General features: G+C 52.5%; 1 protein-coding gene across 1 annotated transcript in view; it reads right to left on the reverse strand.

Annotated features, from left to right (window-relative positions):
* The window catches only part of TBC1D10A (TBC1 domain family member 10A), a 30,482-nt gene that overhangs the window by 8,997 nt on the left and 2,957 nt on the right, over positions 1–18,528 (reverse strand). The window contains 1 exon segment of the mRNA XM_070769821.1: positions 3,371–3,470. Coding sequence (XP_070625922.1) covers positions 3,371–3,470 — 100 coding nt within the window.

Consider the following 18,528-nt stretch of genomic DNA (forward strand, 5'->3'; position numbering starts at 1 on the left):
CAGGCTAAAGTGACCCCGGCCTTCCCCATCACGGCCTGGGAGAGGGGAGGGAGGAAGTGTCTGGGGATCTCACGACCCAGAGCTAGTGCTCAATGCGTACGCTTGTTCTCTTCAACAGAAAAAAGGCTTCCACTGCCAAACCCAGCTTGAGAAAGCATCATGTTTTACAGATGGAGAAACTGAGGCACAGAGTGGGGACAATATTAAGGTCATTCCATCAGGGACCACGCCAACTTCCAGCCACACCACACAGCCTGGAGAACCGAGCCCTGGGTGCTCACTTCTCAGGCCTCTCCAAGTCACATGGGGAGATGAGCTTCCTCTGGGCTTGAGGGCAGAGTGAGGCTCGAAGGCAGGTGCCCTGATCATGCTCCTTGACCTCAAGGCCAAGGGTCAAAGAGATTGAGGGCAAAGGCAGAGGCACCATTCCCCTGGAAAGAGGGTGGGGAACTGTCAGGTGACACTGCCCTCGGCCCCTGCACCGAGCAGCCTGGCCTGGGGTGGAGATGGGAGCTCAGGGCAGTGGGAAGTGGACGGTGCCTGGATGATGAGTTTGAATCCAGCGCTGACCTCAGCCCATCACCTCTCATCAACTGTAAGATCAAAATGGTAACAACTAGGATTCTATCAGAAGTAGTGCAGAGGGCACATGCCTAGCACGGGGCCTGACACAGTCGGTGTTAATAAATGATGGCTTCCTCTCTGCCCCTCCAATCCCGGGAGGACACCTGACTCAGAGGCCCTGGGCCCCGGGCTCACTCCTAAGTCCCCTCATCTGGAAACCCCCTGAGAGAGTCCCCTGGGAGGCTCTCTGAGGAGGGAGCACAGGAGGCCCGGCTTTCTAATGACCAGCATAAACAAGAGAAAACTTTCCAAGGGTCAGAGGGAGTCAAGAACCAGGAAGGAGACAGGCAGGCAGGCTGAGGGCAGTGGGGGAAGAGCAGAGTGGCTGGTCAGAGGAGCCAAGTTGCGCTTCTGGGACTGCCTGCAAAGCGGGGAGAGGAAGGGAGCAGAAGGGACCGACCTGACTCCATGGACACTTTCCCGCGGCTGTGGGACTGGGGTCTCCTGAAGGAAGCCACGTGGTCTGGCCGGGCTTTGGCAAAGGGGTGCACATGACCTGGAACCACAGGCCCTTCAGGCTCCCCAGGGCCAAGCTCAGCTGAGCTTGCCCCCACATATCATTGCAGCCCCATCACCCTCGGTCTGCTCAGGACCGTGGAGAGTCCAGGAATACCTTCAGTCCACTAAGCTCTCAGAGAGGCCCGGCCTCACCCAGGCCCAAGGTGGGGGAGGTGGGGATGGAGAGCTGGGAATACAACCAGCTTCCTCGGTGGCTCAGTGGTAAAGAATCTGCCTGCAATACAGGAGATTTGGGTTTGATCCCTAGGTCAGGAAGATCTCCTGGAGGAGGAAATGGCAACTACTCCAGTATTCTTGCCTGGGAAATCCCATGGACAGAGGAGCCTGGCGGGCTACAGTCCATGGGGTCGCAGAGTTGGACACGACTGAGCAACTAACCTTCCCCCTCTGGCCTCTGGCATCCTCCTCAGCTCGGGTGCTGGAGATGTTAACCTCTTAGGGAGAGGCAGAGGTGGGGATGAGCAAGGCTAAAGCCAGAGGGATGCTCAGCCAACGGAAAGCACAGGAATCGCCATTATCTGAGGTAAGGCCTTGGGAAAGGAGAGTTCTGATGACAACTGAGAGAAGCCACACCTAGCCTGCTGAGCTCAAGGAGGGCAGAGCCTGACAGGGGAAGACAGCATTCCAGCCAGCACCCTGTCTCTCTGCAGGGCCTGGCGGGTCCCGGGAACTCAGGATCCGTGCAGGGGGTGGGGGTCTGGATCCACTTCTGGGTGCAGGTGTCGTCCTTCCTGTGCCACCACCTCTGACCCAGCTGGCACGGCAAGGCAGTGAGAGCTCCGGAGCCAGAGTGCCAGCAGATAAGCCGTGTGCTAGGGTTCCTGCGAGGGTGGAGTGCAGCCTCCTCTGGTGGCCCCGGCTGGGCGGGTAGCCCTGGTCTCTAACCGCAGTGCCAGGGAAGCAAAGGGGAAGAAGAAGTGATGCTGGAACCCCTCTGGAATCCCCATCTGCGAGGAGGTGGGGGTGAGAATGCCATAGCCATCTTCCTGCCAGCCTCAAGTCACCTCCGCAGATGGTGAGAGGAGCTGAAGCTCAGGGTAAAGGCCTGAGGGCTGAGGAAGCAGGCAAACAGACCCCAGAGTCAGGCAGGAAGCAGCTGGGCAACAACTGCCTTAAAAAAGTATTTTTTTAAGTGAAATTTTTTCTAATAAGCAAAAAATGAAAGCCCCAAAGTCCACATAGAACAGTAAGAAAGAGCCCCGGTCTGGGTGCCTCTCTCCTCCCACAGGCACAGGGCTTTACAGGAGGAGCCTTGCAACAGGACGCGCATTCCCACTTGGGCAGGGAAACTGAGGCTGGGGGAGTGAAGTGATTGCCCAAAGTCACTCTGCTAGCCATGGGCTTGGAGAGTTGGGGCTGTATGGCTGAACCCAAGCCCAAATGTGACCTTTGGCCCTGGTTTCTGCTCAGCCCTGCCGTGGCTGTGCCAGCTTGGCCCAGACCAGCATGTCAGCTGACGATGCAGGCGAGGGGGCCACTGTGCGCTGGCGACTTGTGCAGAGAGACCCCAGCAGTGGGACTGCAGACGGGCTCCACTCAGCCAGGGAGTGAGCAGACCCTGCTAAGGTGAACAAGAGTATCAACATACATGTGGTGGACAAGGATGTGCCTACAGTGTGGCAGAGCTGGCACCTAAATACAGCCCACCAGAAAAGAAACACTGGTATTTTCATTTTTATGAGACCATTAAACTGTGAAGTCACTTTTCCTTCTTTTTGCTTTGGCTAGGGGACAAGAGGGAACTCATCGAATTAATCTAGAGGGTAAAGAAGGCCCCTTATTGTGGTGGCGAAGCGTGCAGGCACTAGTTAGACTCCTGGGTTCAAACTTTGACTCTGCCATCAGTCATAAGTGGGGATACCACCACCACCAACCTCACTGGGGTGCTGTAAGGATGACCCAGCTAAGTGCCCAGCACGCTGCGTCAACATACATTAGCCACTATTAGTATATCAAGTCCGCCCCTAGGTGGTAAGCAGTGGTAAAGACTTGCCCCAGGAGCGCTGCAGGAAAGCTGCCTGAAGGGCCTTCAGCTGAGCGCGGCTCTGCAGTGTGACTCAAGAATCTGCGTCAGTCTGAAGTCATCTGGGAGGACCAGCTTCTATCCCCATTTCCAAGCCGGTGGGGGGACACTGGGTGGCTGGAGACCCTCCTGCTCCTCCAAGTGATGCAGCCCCTGCCTCCCCCACTGCGACTCCCAGCCCCAGGCTAAGGCCAGGCCCCTCACCTTTTTGTGCTTCTTGGCCATCCACTTGTCCCAGTTGTTGAGCATGTCCAGCCACTTGGACTCCCTCTGCCTCAGCACCTCCAGGGGGACTTCCTCCAGCCTGTGGAGCAGAGGGCAGGGCCCGTCAGAGGTGCCGAGAGAAGCAAAGGCCCTGGCTGAGGCCCCAGGTACCAGCCTGGTCAGTCCCCGTCCCTCCCCCTGCCGTCCCCTACGGGGCTAACTCAAGAACCCTCTAACACAGACGCGAGGGACACAACGCCCTCCCTAGAAGGCACAGGCTGAAGAGACACTAGGTTCAAGCACTCACTCCCCCACGTGTCAAGGGACCAGGGGCCCCAGTGCCTGCACCTGTGCACCAAAGCACAGCACTCCCACCCTGGATCTGTGTCGATAAACAAGCCTCTTCAGAGAACCAGCATGCACGGTACAGAGCTGGACGGAAAACTAGTCAAACAAGTACAGGGACACCATGCTCACCTCTGCATTCTAACAAAGCTGTTACTCATGGTTTCCCCAATTACGCCCTGGCCCTGTTCCCCTCTCAGCCTTTGCTCATGCCAGTCCCTTTGCGGAAACACAATCCAAGTTGTCTCTGCCTATCCAAATTCAATTACACTTCAAAGCCCCCTCAGACACCACTCGAATTTGCACATCCACTCATGCAACCACTGTCACAGCTATCCAGGCGGAGCTCTAGGGCCAGGGCGTCTGGGTAAACTGTGGGGTACAGTCGTGTGACTAGAACAAGTCCCAGCCCTCATGGCACTGACATTCTACAGGCTCTGAACGCCCACGAGAGCTGGTGGGGAAACACCTCAGCTTGGAGACCTACCCTGGGCAGCACCGAAGCAGCTGCGGCAGACTGGGCGAGACCCCTGGCTTAGAGGGTGCTTTGAGTGAGTGAGCTCCTTCCGAGGAGGGAGTCCCTGGAAGTTCCTGAGTTCACATACCCACGGGGCAAAGAGAAGAAGACTAGCATCTGAAGGCTACGTCCCCTACACGTGCTTCCTTGTATTCAGCCTACAGAGCAATACTGGTAAGAAAACAGTGAGAATAACGTGTATGTGTCCTTCTCTACACACACATACACACTCTCAGAATTATTTTTAAAGTAGTAGATTATGGATCTTTTAAATTTCTTTCTTGTGCCTCTCCCCCTTTTTTTCCAATTAAAAAATACTGGCATTATTGAGAGGTAAGATACCCAGGAAGGGTATATTGCTTAGAGTCAAACAGCAAATCAGTGGAAAAACCCAGACTCAAATCCAAGTCAGATCATAGCCAAGGGCTTGCACTCAGCACTGCCTGACCTCCCAGAACGCAGCGTGGGGTGGAGGCTCTCAGGAACAGGACACAGCGGGGCCAGGGTTTGGCCCAGGCCTTGAGTCTCTGATTCTCTTTCTACAGGAAGGAAATGCACTGCTAGAACTTTTACTGGTTGGACGAGCAGTGGGAGGGGCCCTGGCAGAGCAGGGCTCCCAGACACAAAAGGGCAGGTCCTCTTCTTCGTTTTTTTATCTGGAGAACTGCACAGACCTGAGAGCAGCCCTGGTGCTGATCAGCCGAGGAGAGACAACAGCCCCTCCACACAGGCCACCCGCCCACCTCTCACTACCTGGAGGCAGAAGTGGGGCACAAGGACCGGCTCCTTCCTATCCCTCCCCTCAGGAGAAAAGCAGAGACCACACCTTTAGATCAGGTAATCTACAAAGAAATGTGTGCACATCTCCAGGCAGCCCCCAAACACCCAGGTCCAGCATCATAGGCCAGGTCGCCTCCCATCACTACAAAGCACTCCCTCACACAAGTCAGGGGATGAGCCTTCTAGTTATCTAAACTAAAGGAGGTAGCCACATGGAGTCAACAGCAAGTTCTGGCAGCTATGAATGTGGATAATATCTGATCCAATCGCCCCACTGAGCAGAAGAGACAATGGAGGCTCATAAGAGGGCAAGGCTTTTGCCTGAGATTACCAGTTTCCAGACAATTCCCATCTGATTAAATACATACCCATCTGACACCCTGACCCTCTAGTCTGTCTCTGTTGATAAGATCTGACAGCAGGGCCACAGAGATACCCAGTCTCCCAACTACAAATACACAGGGGAACACGTTCAAGCTCAGTGTTCTTTTAAATGATGTCAGATAACAGCTTTTGCAGTTTCAAAGACCCAGCATCAAACCTCAAACCGGAATTTCAAATGGGTGCAAAACAAACTACCATATTTCCTGGATTCTAAGGCACTACTGATTTTAAACTGCACCATTGATTTGGTAAGATCGTCTCAGAAACAAACAAAAAATCCACTACTACTTTAAATGTACATGTTCATTGAAAGATCTATTTTTATTTTCAAAACCTCAAATTGGGAAATTTTGGAGGAAAGATGGTCATTTGAGTGGCCTCTCCTCCAACAGCAGAGGAGTTTAACCACCTGCTGGACCCGGCACTCAGCACTTCACCTTCTAACTACAGGTGAACTTCTCTTCACACACAGAATGTGCTCCTGAATGGCTGCACACTACCCATTTTCTGAAAAATCAAAAGGTTCACATCCAGTCTGGTGGGTCAGGATCTCAAAAGGCATCTGATCAGAGTGCTGTCTGATATAGAAATTCCTTCTGCAATAGCCCCTTGCCCTCTCTGAGCCTGTTTGCTATACAGCTGGATGGCCTGCCCTGTGAACTGACCCTCAAAAGATGCCCAGAAAGGAGCTGTGACGTAGACTGGGGTCTGGGCATCTCTACAGATGACACGACGGTGTGGAGGCCCTGAGGTGGCTTCCTCCTAATAATGGGGGGGGGGGTGGGGGGGAGTGTGAGCCAGTTTCCAGTGACAGGGAGGCTAACCAAATAGCCAACTTAAGGGACCAAACGGCCCATGGGGATGCTTCCAGCCTGAGAGTTTCACTCACCCTTGCAGAAAACTCCTCTGTCCTTAAGGTGGCCTGAAGGAGTCTCCGCAACCAAAAGAGTCTAATGAGGACAGTCTCTAGTGGAACTCCTCAGGGCTGGGCCTTCATCATCTCCAGGTGAAGTCACCCTCATTGCTGAAGCCATACTGTTAAGTTTTCTGGTACCTTCTGTCTACTGCAACACCCCCTTCTAAGGCTGCACAATTCTCAGCCAGATCAGCCTCATATTAGACAAATGTAATTATCCCTCATCACTCACCCACCCCTACCTGGAATGCCTTTTCTTCTCCCCTCTCTAAGTCACAGCAACACTTTTGGGGCCCAACATAATAAAAATGACAACTTCAACAATAACAGCAGCAACAGTAGTTACCATTTTTAAATCATTTACTACTTACCAATATCTTTCAAAATATCTATATATTACTTAAAATACTAATATATATATACACATGTATCATTTTCATGTATCTTTCATAATAATCCAACCATAACATTCTCTCCATTTTCCAGAAGTCGAATCCAAGACTTAGTAAAGTTAAGCCCCTTGCTCAAGGCCACGTTGTTGCCGTTTAGTCTCAGTTGTGTCTGACTCTTTCGTGACCCCATGACTGTAGCCTGCCAAATCCTCAAGCCTGGGATTTCCCAGGCAAGAACACTGGAGTGGGTTGCCATTTCCTTCTTCAGGGGATCTTCCTGACCCAGGGATTGCAGGCAGGTTCTTTACCTCTGAGCCACCAGGGAAGCCCCCAAGGCCATGCAGCTGCATTCAAACCTAGGCTTGCCTCACTCCGCAGTGCATGCTCTGAACCCCAAAGTCAAGCCCTTAGCCTCCACACAGCTGCTGTGCCTGCCCAGATCTCGTTAGCTGTCTTCCAACTTGAAGACCTTCATCTTGACTACTTACAACACCATTTCTCCAAGCTTTTAAACTGAAACTCACAGTATGAAATACATTTTGTACTGAGACTATACACACACACACATAACCAAAATACATTTTATGAAAAAATTTACTCCTACATGTACTAAAGCACCTGATATTTTCAGTTCAATTTTTGTATTATTCTATCCTACTTCCTACTTCTTTTTTATTTTTATGCTGGTCACAATCTCCTAATCAATTTCAGCACTAAATCACCAATGAATCAAGACGTGATGTGAAATGAGCAGTTCATTACAACTTGGTCATGCTGCTCAGCCCTGTCACTCCCTAACCGGACTGGGTCTTGAGCTATGTAACGCCCACTGTGTACCTCACGGATACCGACAGACGCCTGCCTGGTTATCTCCATGACATCATTACTTTCATCTATTGCCTTCAGGGCTACAAGCCACTGCTGCCTACAGCAATTGTATCTGTGCCCCTAGTAGCCCAGTGAGAGCCTCACAGATTAATTACTATTTCCACTGGACCCATGAGAAACCTGACCCAATCAGAGAGATTGTATGACTTGGGCAAAGTCACAAAGCTATTAAGTGGAAAACCAGAGCTTCTCTTTGCCACAGTGACTCCTGTGCTGCTTCTCCCTCCCCTGGGAAGACTGGGAGGAAATCAGGCCGCTCTCCAGATGCCACCGTGGGGCTCTATCTCTGGCCCTCAACCCCCTAGAGACAGTCTAAGCCTTCCTCCAGTGCTCTGACTGTCCCAGACCCTGCCCAAACCTAGCAAAGCTCAGCAAGGCCAATACGCTGGATGGGCAAAGCTCACAAGCACACCCTTGACCACCCCCTCCTGGGGAAGGAGCCACAGAGGAGACAGAAACATGCAGCTAGAGGGTGACTGAGCCCAGATTCTGCTGGGCTCTCAGCTAAGCTAAGCTTAGCCGTGCCGTGCCATGCCGTGGCCCAAGGCAGCAGTGACAGCCCACTGACACCAGCCTCCCCACCTTCTCCCCAAACCCAGAAGCTGAAGACTTCCAAGAGATGAGACGGACAAGACCAGCTCCCAAGGCTACCTGAGACCCAGGCTCTCTCCGCCTTGTCCTTCCAGCCATGCACTTTCCACCCAAGAGCGCCTCAGCCCCTCTGGCTGGCAGACTCAGCCAGGTGTGGCGCCTGTGCCCATGACCCCTTTATTCAAAGGTGTCAGATAAAACCTGGTCCCAGGGAACCAATGTAACCCCCCTCTGCTAAGCCTCCCTCTCCAAACCAGCCCAAACAAAAAGAAACACAGCCCAAGCATAAGGCCCAAGGTTGAGACCCCGGGATGAATTCTCCTCATCTCAACCGTCAGGAAGGCCATGTGGACTATGGGAGACAGTAAAAAGAGTAGGGACCTTGAAGCCAACCGACTGAGGTTCCATTCCAGCTCCTCCACCTGGGAGATAGACCGTGAAGTCTCCACTTCATCTTCAAGTGGGACCACACACATAAGGTCTAAATGAAGAATACACGTGTGTAAGGACCCAGCCTGGCAGGTGGCCAGCTAATGGCAGCTCTGAGGGGACCAGCATCTGCAGCTTGCCTAGCACTTTCCCATCCCTCTTCTCATCTGACTGGTCTGCACACACGCAGCAGGGCAGGACTATCCCCATTTTACCCACGAAGCAACTGAGACCCCAAGAGATTAAGCCGTTTACTCAATGATACACGGACTGTGACTGTCAGCTTCTGATCCAGCTCTGCCACTCTGAGCTTCCAGTTCACCACCTGTAACATGCGGGCAAGGCCACCCCTTTGGAGGGCAGCAGGAAAGACCACATGAGACAGGAGGAACTGACACACTTTCAGCACCCATTCTGCACCATTCCCGCCAAGCACTACATAGGCACACAATTCCCCAAGGAAGCAGCTTTTATTATCTCTGCTTAACAGACACGAAAACTAAAGTTTAGCACAGCTGAGTAATCTGTCCAAGGTTACACAGCCTGGAAGCAGAGATGCCAACTGAGCACTAAGCCATCCAATAAATATAAGGTGATCCCCATGTAACAGGGCCTCAGTATCTGTTACATTCCCTTCCTCTTCCTTTACCACCCAGTAGACAACCACTGCTCTCTGTGCCGAGACGGCAAGAGTGAGCAAGATGCAAGTGTGGAAAATTGGGAAATGGATGTGCAATCACAGATCCAGGGACAACAAGGGTGGGGGAACTCCCCTCTCCCACCCAGAGCTGGAAAAAGGAGTGAGGCTAAACAAAAAGGCTGACCTACTTTGCACGCTGAGTAACAACCTCTGGAGTTCATTAATCTAAGCGGTGGTAATGACTAAAAGTATAAATAGCCTTTATGCCAGCTCCATAATCACCCATGATAGGAAACGAGAAGGCAGGAGAGGGTGGGCTGGTGATCTACAAATGGCCGACGATCAGGGCTGGAAGGCCTGTGAGGTTCTGGAGTGAGTCCCCAGGCAGCTAGAGAGGCCTAGGGACCAAAGTGTACGTGATCTGCCTGAGGTGGAGCTGTGAGTCAGTGCAGGGAAGCAGGATGGTCTGCAGCAGCCTGGTGCTCCCTCCTGAGGCCTGGCAGCCCCCGCTTGGAGGCAGGGCAGTGTTCGGGCTCCCTGTCTAGGTGAAAGAGTCCCGCTTGCTTCAATCTTCCCCGACGCCCCGTGCAAGCTAGGTCTGGGCCTGCCTCCCTTTCCCACAAGGAATTCCCTGGCTTTGCTCCTTGCAGCCCCGGGTCAGCGCACAATGGTAAACAGGTTCTCTCCACCCTTCTCTGGCCTCGGTGCCCTGGGCCTCTGCCCAACTCTCCACTCGGCACAGCCCCACCCCCTTGACGTCAGAGGCAAGAAAGGTTCCTTTAAGCACCAGCCTTGCTGGTTCCAAAAAGCAAGGAATCCCCCCCGCCCCCGACTCCCACTCAGCTAGGGAAAGGCACAGACCAGAGCAAAAACCCCCAGGGCAGCTCTCTCTGACCAGTGCAGAGAGGTATGGAGACTATTGGGGTCTTCCCTGGTGGCTCAGCGGTAAAGAATCCACCTGCCAGTGCAGGAGATGCGGGTTTCATCCCCAGGTCAGGAAGCTCTCCTGGAGAAGGAAGCGGCAACCCACTCCAGTATTCCTGCTTGGGAAATCCCATGGACAGAGGAGCCTGGTGGGCTACAGTCCATGGGGTCGCAAAGAGTCAGACACAACTGAGCAATGAAACAACAACAAAAATGGAGACTATTCTCAACTGGAGACATGCCTTCTCCAAGCCCCCACCCCTACCGGGCAGAGTATTACTTGAAACTCCCCACTGGCAACTGGGTCCTCAGGTCACAATCTCACTGTGGGCACCATGACTCATGTACAGCCCCTTACCCATCCTTACAAAACTGCTGAATTTGATTGATAGATCTTATCAATTTAGTCTTGACTCACGGTTTATCTCTGCCAAGACTCCTGCAAGGATCCCTACTGCCCATCTTGTTCAATAGAACTTCAGGCCCTGGCTCCCAGGCCTTCCTAGTCCCTCTGCACATACCCCAGCCCTATTTCTAGACGTCCCTCTCTCTAAGCTGCCCCCCCTCACCCCTACCCCGACTCTAATTCAGTCCCACTTGTTTCCTGAGGCCTCATTCAGAACAGCCTCTCATCTCCACAAAGTCCTTCCTAGCCACTGAAGGAACAGAACACAATCAGCGCCTCATTACATTCCATGCACATCTCTCCAGAGCCTGCATTCCAGGCCCTGACTCTACAAAGTTGAATAAAACGTAGGTCCTGCCCTTGGGGTCAATCTGGCAGAGGAGACAGATTGGGGAGTAAATAACTAGCTCATACAGAGGTGCTATCACAGAAGCGAGGAGGGCGGAAGGCGCTACGAGACTGCAAGAAGGCCCCAGGGTGGGGGTGCAGGTGTTCAGGGAAAACCTTAAAGGGAGCTGACTTGTTGGGATGATCCTTGAAGGGTGACAGGAAGTAGCCAGGGTGAGAAAGGGGAAACAGCACATCAGGCAGAAGACCCAGGATGAGAAAGCACACATTAATGGAAAAGAGCCTGGTGTGTTTGGGGAATGTGAGCAGTCCAGTGGAGCGAGTCTGGCTTCTCTGCCTGACTGTCCCGTCCGCTCGCTGAGGCAGCATTCCACGAGGTGTGCTCTTGGGGGCAGGGACTCTGCCAACCACTCTCCCCAGTGTGTCCCGACCCTAGAACAGAGCCTGGGGGCCTGTGTTAGTCGCTCAGTCATGTCCGGCTCTTTGCGACCCCAAGCCCTATAGCCCACCAGGCTCCTCTGTCCATGGGATTCTCCAGGCAAGAGTACTGGAGTGGGTTGCCGTTCCCTTCTCCAGGCCTGGTTGGTGCCTAGCTGGTGCTCAATAAACGTATGTTGACAGGTTCAGTGGCTCTGTGACCTTGGGCGCTCTAAGTTTCAGCTTTCTCCCCAGTGAGATGGGAATAGTATCCTCTGCCTTGAAATCAGAGGGAAAAGCAGGAGCACGGAGAGCTTGATGAAGGGCACTCCCTCCCCAGCCTGAGTCCAGCGATGGATCTTCCTTGAAGCCCAGCACAGGGCTGAGCCCAGATGTGTTTGATGATGGCCTTTTGCAATGTTTTAATTCTATATTCAATTAACGTAATTGAATGTCTGTTATAACCCTTACCAGGCAATTGCTATGGACCAGACATGGTGCTCAGCACTTAGATTATTTCATTTAATCCTGACAACAAGCATATGAAATAGGTCCTCTAATTATTACCTCCACCCCGCCCTTGGGCAGATGTAGAAACTCAGGTTTTTCAGCAAGCCAGTAACTATGCACCATCCAAGGGGAGCAGAGGACACCTGGGAGGTGTACCCAGGCCCTTCTGCTCTGTCACTCAGCTCTGGCACTGACTGAGTGATGCCATACGCTGTGTGATGCTTGGCAAGTCACTTCACCACTCTGGGATCTGGGAACTACCTCTGTTAAATGGAGATTATGATGATAATAACTATATCTCACGGAGTTAAATACGGTGGTCTTGGTGAAAGCCTGGTCCACCATGCTGGCGCTTCTGCGAAGTGGCATGATCAAGTGACTGTGCTAGGGGGATGGAGGGGGTCACTCAGAGGCAGGACAGGGAGCCCAGGGTGAAAGTCCACGAGGAACACAGGAGGGTGGTGGCAATTATGAAGCAAACTCCGATTTCTTCCCCAAGTCACTATCTCTACCCAAGAGGGCAGAGGCCCCAGGCAGCCCTATGACTGCATGCTTTGAATTGAATCTTTCAGGAGACCCACCTCTGTTCTCACTTCCGCTTTATCTTCATGCCAAAGAGAAGATGAGGCCCTCGCATCAGGGCCCTCAGAGTCAGGGTCACCTGCAGCCCTGTTCCAGATGACTCAATGAGGAACTAACTGGGGGATTCCCAACCTGCCCTGGCAGGTCAGAAAGCTCCAGACCACAAGCTGAGTGGGACTGGCTCCCGTCTCGCCCCCAGGGTCCAAGGGTATATACGCAGAGCACAAGGAGGGGTGTGATCTTCAAACCCAGGGTGCCTGTTCTCTCACCATGAGGCCAAAGGCCTGAAGTAACCCTTAGAGGATAATCACACTCAAATTGTGAGAGCCACCGTGCACCACAGAACCCTCACTTGGTGGGAGACACTGCTGGGCACTTTACCAACATCATCTCCTTATACTCACAACCATAGCACACATGGGGCCAGTTCCCACTCCCAACGCCACCATCTGGCCCATTTACAGACTCAGAGAGGTCAATGGCTAGAAAGTGACGGAGCCAGGGCTTGAAGCCAGTCTGCTGGTGTCCTGAACCCAGGATCTCCCAAATTTAGGTTCTCCTTTTTTGAAATCAAGACAGAGAGGGAAGCATCCTCCAAATGTGGCTGGCTAAGAAGGACCGCTTCTGGACACACAGAATCCAGGGCCCAGAGGGCAGAGAGGAGGAACAAGAGTTCTCCATTCTATGTTCCTGGGCTCCCTTAGCATCCAGCTGCTCCTGCCTCATCTTGCATGAGGTGCTGTGTGTGGAGGGCCTGGGATAGGAAGTGTGCCATCCATTGTAACAACTCAACAACAAAAACAGGACTTCCCTGGTGGCCCAGTGGCTGGAACTCCGTGCTCCCAATACAGGGGGCCCAGGTCTGATCCCTACTCAGGGAACTAGATCCAGCACGCCACAATTAAGACTCAGCACAGTCAAATAAATTTTTTTTTTTTTAAGAAAGAAAGAAAAAAGCCAATAAAAACAACTTGAGAAACTCGCTAGGAGAAGTATAGACATTTGGAGCTGGACTGAAAGTCCTAAGGCTAGGACAGGAAGAGGGAGGAGCGGCCACACAGAGGCAACCAGCTTTGGTAAGATGGAAAAAATTGGAAAGGCAGAACCCTGGCTTCCAGGCACAGTTTCCTTGCTTGTTCAGCTTAGGTTTCCCTGTCTGTAAACAGGGCAAAATAAAACTTACCCTCCTGAGTTCCCACTGCTCCTGTTAGGATCACTGCAAGGCAATGAGAAAGAAAGCACTGCACAGACCAAAGAGCCAGACAGACCAACGCATTCTTTGAGTTGACCGCACTCCCAAAGACATGAGGGCCATTGGTCTGACAGACAAAGAGAGGTCCTCTCATAAGAAAAACAGAGCATGCTGCAGGCTTTGGCCTCTGTGGGCTGTGCCCTGACGACCCCTTGCACTTATGAGGTACCTGACATAAGTGAGAAAGAAAGTGAAGTCGCTTAGTCATGTCCGATTCTTTGCGACCCCATGTACTATAGCCTAGTAGGCTCCTCCATCCATGGGATCTTCCAGGCAAGAGTACTGGAGTCGGTTGCCATTTCCTTCTCCAGGGGGTCTTCCCAACGCAGGGGGAATAAACTTCCCAAAGCCCTTTTCGTATACTCCAAGGGCAGTCTCAGTATGTTAGAAGCAGAAGAGCTCTTCAACTTCATTCATTAAGGCTGCCTTAGTTTATATGTAAGGGAAACTGAGGCTTAGAAAGATTCAGCAAATTTCTCAAGGTCACAGGGTTAGTTAGGGGCCCAGTGAAGCCCAGGACTTGGGTTTCCTGATCCCTGGTCAGCAGTGTTTGTTTACACATGCTCCTAATCCAGTCATCTTATTTGATCCTCATCATCAGACCACACCTGTGTCTCCTGCCCACTATGCTCCAGGTCCTGGGAAGGCAGGACCAAGTCTGCACCCCCAGAGCCTAGCACACAGCTGCACACGCAGCACGTGCTAGGTGAAAGCAAGGAGCATTAGCCCTACGGCCAATGAGAGGACATGCTTACTCATAGACCACCAGGGTCAGTGGCGGAGCCAGCCCTGGCACCTTAGTCCCTGGGTTCAGAACCCTTTCCCATACTAGCATAAATCCACATGTCCTGCCAGAATCATCTCTGAGAAGTGCATGGTGGTGCCCATAAGGGCTGAGGGGTTCATGTTCTCATAGGCACTGGACTTGCTTCCACTTCCCAGCTGAGGCACCAGCTCCAGGAACATAATAAAGACTGGAAGTGAGAGGAAGTCAGCCCTCCACTGCCAGGCTGCCTCCTCTTGATCAGCTTTTATTGTTGTTTAGTTGCCAAGTTGTGTTGGACTCTTTGCGACCCCATGGACTACAGCCTAAGAAGCTCCTCTGTCCACGGGGTTTCCCAAGCAAGAATACTGCAGTGGGTTGTCATTTCCTTCTCCAGGGGATCTTTCCGACACAGGGATCAAACTAGCATCTCCTGCACTGGTAGGTGGATTCTTTACCACTGAACCAGGTGAGAAACCCCTAATGAGCTTATGCTGTGCCTGAAAGCCTTATAAACATCCCCCCCACCCCCGCTCCACCCCCCCCCCACAGCTACACACTGCCCTAAGGGAGGTTTTCCATGCCCTCAGGACTTCCTCCTCTCTGCACAGAGAGGTGGCTAGCTCTCCCGATAGCCTTCCTTTCCATCCAATACGTCTAGCAGGAGAGACCACAAAGCTCAGCTCCACTCACCCACCCCCTCCCAACCAGGCCAGCTAATCTGCTCTCTTACTGAAGAGATACAAAGAACCCTTTGATGGGCCCTGAGCGTGCCAGCCATGCCAGGCACCTTGGGGAGCCCAGGGCTGTGACAAAGCAGTCACCAGCAGGCCACTGTCTGCTTCAAAGGAAGGTCGCAGATGGCCTTCCTTCCCTGTGGTCAGAGGCCCTGGGATGGCGAGGGCCACTTCAGTTTGGCCAAAGTATTAGTATTAGTCGCTCAGTCGTGTCTGACTTTTTGCGACCCCATGGACTGTAGCCCGCCAGGCTCCTCTGTCCATGGGATTCTCTAGGCAAAAATACTGGAGTGGGTTGCCATTTCCTCCTCCAGGAGACCTTCCCAACTGTACATAAAGGAGACTTCAGCCTGGCCAAAGCCTTCGCCAAGTCCCTGCAGGTCCACACAGCTGATCAGGTACCATGCCCTACTCGCTGACTCTTCATCCTCTCGGCTCCATAACCTTCCAGACCTCTCTGCAGCCCTTCTGGGCTGTCCCAAACTCTCCCAACTGCTTTCACTGCCTGTGGTCCAGCTCCTATTCATACCATCTTCCATGCCCGCACCAGACTGACCTTAATGAAACACAGGAGGCCTCAGTGTGACACTCAAGGCCAGTCACTTCTGCCAAATCCACTTCCCTCCCCTCCCCATGCTTCACCTCATCCTCCCACCTCCCATTCTTCCTGTCACCTCCTGGCACACATTTCTCAAACAGCTGGCTTTTCTTCACACACTTCCCCTCCCATACCATGGATTGCCCTTCCTTGCTCCTTCCAAAGCCTGAATCAAGTGCCACTTCTTCTTTCTGAGCTCCTATGGGTGGAGCTGGCTGCTTCTTCCTATATATGTCCATATTAACCACAGGCTTCCTGCCCTGGGTGTGGGGCCTCAGGGATGGTGAGCACCTGGCACCCTACCTGCTACACCTTAGCAAGGCTTAGTCACTGGATTCAGTATCAAGAAAAAAGGTTCTAGTCCTAGTTCTGCCATTTACCAGCTGGCAAACCTTGAACGCTTTCTTCTCAGAACTTCAGTGTACTCATCTACAAAATGGGATAACCACGCTTATCCGGGGAAAGTGAGGGTTCATCATGGGTTAGTGTTCACTCCTGCTCACAGGGGATGGATCTCACTGATGCTCAACCAGAGATGCAAAGTAGAAAATGAAAAGACAGGACCACCAGGTACTCCAATCTCTATGAGGAGGCAGAACATTCACTGAGCAGCTACAGTGCTGTCAGGCTCTTTGCAAGCATTAGTTCTTTTAACCCCCACAACAATCCTTCAAAGTCAGTGTTATCATAAGCGTTTCACAGTGAAAAACTGAGGCTCAGAAGAGTGAAGCAATATGTCAAAGGTCACACGGACATCTGGGCTCAAAGGGTTAGGTGTGAGGCTGAACAGAGCACCTTCTTTCCCCTCCCTCAGTGTAAACAGACTGGGGGGCTGGACCAGAGCCAGGCCTCACTGGCCCCACGAAGGTCCTGTTTCAAACCTAGATGCTGGGAATACAAAATATCAAGCAGGTCCCACTGTTTTCTCTCTTTCCCACAGCTTAGAGTTTCCTAGCAGGCGGCACACAGGCACCTTCCCAGGGCAGCAGCTGGTGATCTGGCCCCCTCCTTCGCCAAGTCAAGTCTTGTCTGAGGCCCTAGAACACCCACAGGGCTACCAAGCTGGATTTTCCTTTGAAGCTGGGGCAAGAGGAGGAGGAGAGAAAATGAAGGACGTGTGGCCCCGAGTCATAGACCAGGGCCCCACATGTGCAGTAGTCTCTTTCCAGATGGGCCACCCAGGGACCACTCCACGCCCAGCTCTAGGCTCTCCTGGGAACTGTAACAGCTCAAGAAAAGAGGATGTCCTGAACTTACAAACTGGAGAAGGTGGTGGGAAAGCAGGGAGGCAGGACCTGGCCTGTTAGGAGGGCCCTGGCCCAACAATAACTGGCAGAGACCAAACTACAGGGATGTCAACTGAGCCAGTTATATGATCTCCAAAGTCACAGTCGACTAGGAATAGTGGAGGACTCAGGGGACAGGGGAATTGCTCTTCCAGATGTTTCTCCCTGCGCCCAGTTCAGATCCATTTCTCCCCTAACAGGAAGCCAACAACCACGGGATCCCAGACAGCACAGCTCCTCACCTCATCTAGCTTGCAGCACTGCACACAGTGAAGCTGGGTGGGAAACTCCAGCTTCAAGAGGCCAGTCTTGGCAATCACATAGGAAAAGGAGGGGGAGGCCAGGGACCCACCCCTCTCAGGCCATCTTCCTCAGGCCAGAGACCTGGTATCCACTGAAATCCTTCTTTCCTTTCTTGACCAACTCCAAAAGGGACCCCTTCCCCACAAACAGGTCTGCTCCTCCTGTCCCCAGAGTCCTCTGGCCACCCGTCCCTGCTGAAGATCCTTCTTTCTTCTCCTCTGGTCCATCTTGGACTTCAACAACCAGCTCAGCTGCCAGCCACACCGAAGGGGCCAATGCTATCAGCACTTGGTCTGCGCTCACACCACCACAGGGCCCTTCACTGGCGGGCTGCTTTCTTGCCTCTCCCCATCACTGGCTACTGCTCCACGGCAGGCAGGGACCATCTCAGGCCCCACAGAGGTTCCCTGCAGAGTAGACTCAAAAGACAGACAAGGTGAAGTAAAGAGGGCCTAGGGCTGGGAATCAGGAGTTCTGGGTTTACTTCCTGGCTTTGCTCCCAACTGACTGAACAGGTGAGATTAATCATTTATTTCAGGCCTCAGTTTACCTATCCATAGGATGAAGGCCATCTCTAAGGTGGCTTTCAGCTTCCTGACTTGAAATGTGTGTCAGAAAATGTTAACTGATCATTTACTTCTCTGCAGGCCTGAGAACAAAGTGAATAAGCCTGGTCCCAGGGAATCCCCTGGTGGTCCACTGGTTAGGACTCTGCTTTCACTGCCAAACTGCCAAGGGTCTGTGTTCAATCTCTGGTCAATCCCAACTCAAGATCCCACAAGCTGCAGCCAAATAAAAAAGGCCTGGTCCTAGTTCTGATGCTCATCAGTCTAATGAGTGTAACAAAGTGGTAATGACAACACAGTCTTATCCTTGCTGGACCATCTCTGTGGACCTCTCACACTGCTTAGGGAGTCAAAGTACTGAGCTAAGCCAGGGAAGGTAAGGGCACACAGGTTCCTGTTAGGGACCTTCTGTTCTACCTGTCCAGGACTTGGTTTACTGCTGGGGCCACCACACCATATTACCGGGTGGGAAAGGCAATGGAAACGGTCCTGACTTGGGAGTCAGAACCTCTGATTTCAAGACCTGGCTCTGCCACTGGTGTACTGTGTGAGCTTAAGCAAGTTCCTCTCTTCTCTGTGACTTG

The sequence above is a fragment of the Bos indicus genome, chromosome 17 (genome assembly GCF_029378745.1).
Source record: "Bos indicus isolate NIAB-ARS_2022 breed Sahiwal x Tharparkar chromosome 17, NIAB-ARS_B.indTharparkar_mat_pri_1.0, whole genome shotgun sequence".
NCBI lineage: Eukaryota > Metazoa > Chordata > Mammalia > Artiodactyla > Bovidae > Bos > Bos indicus.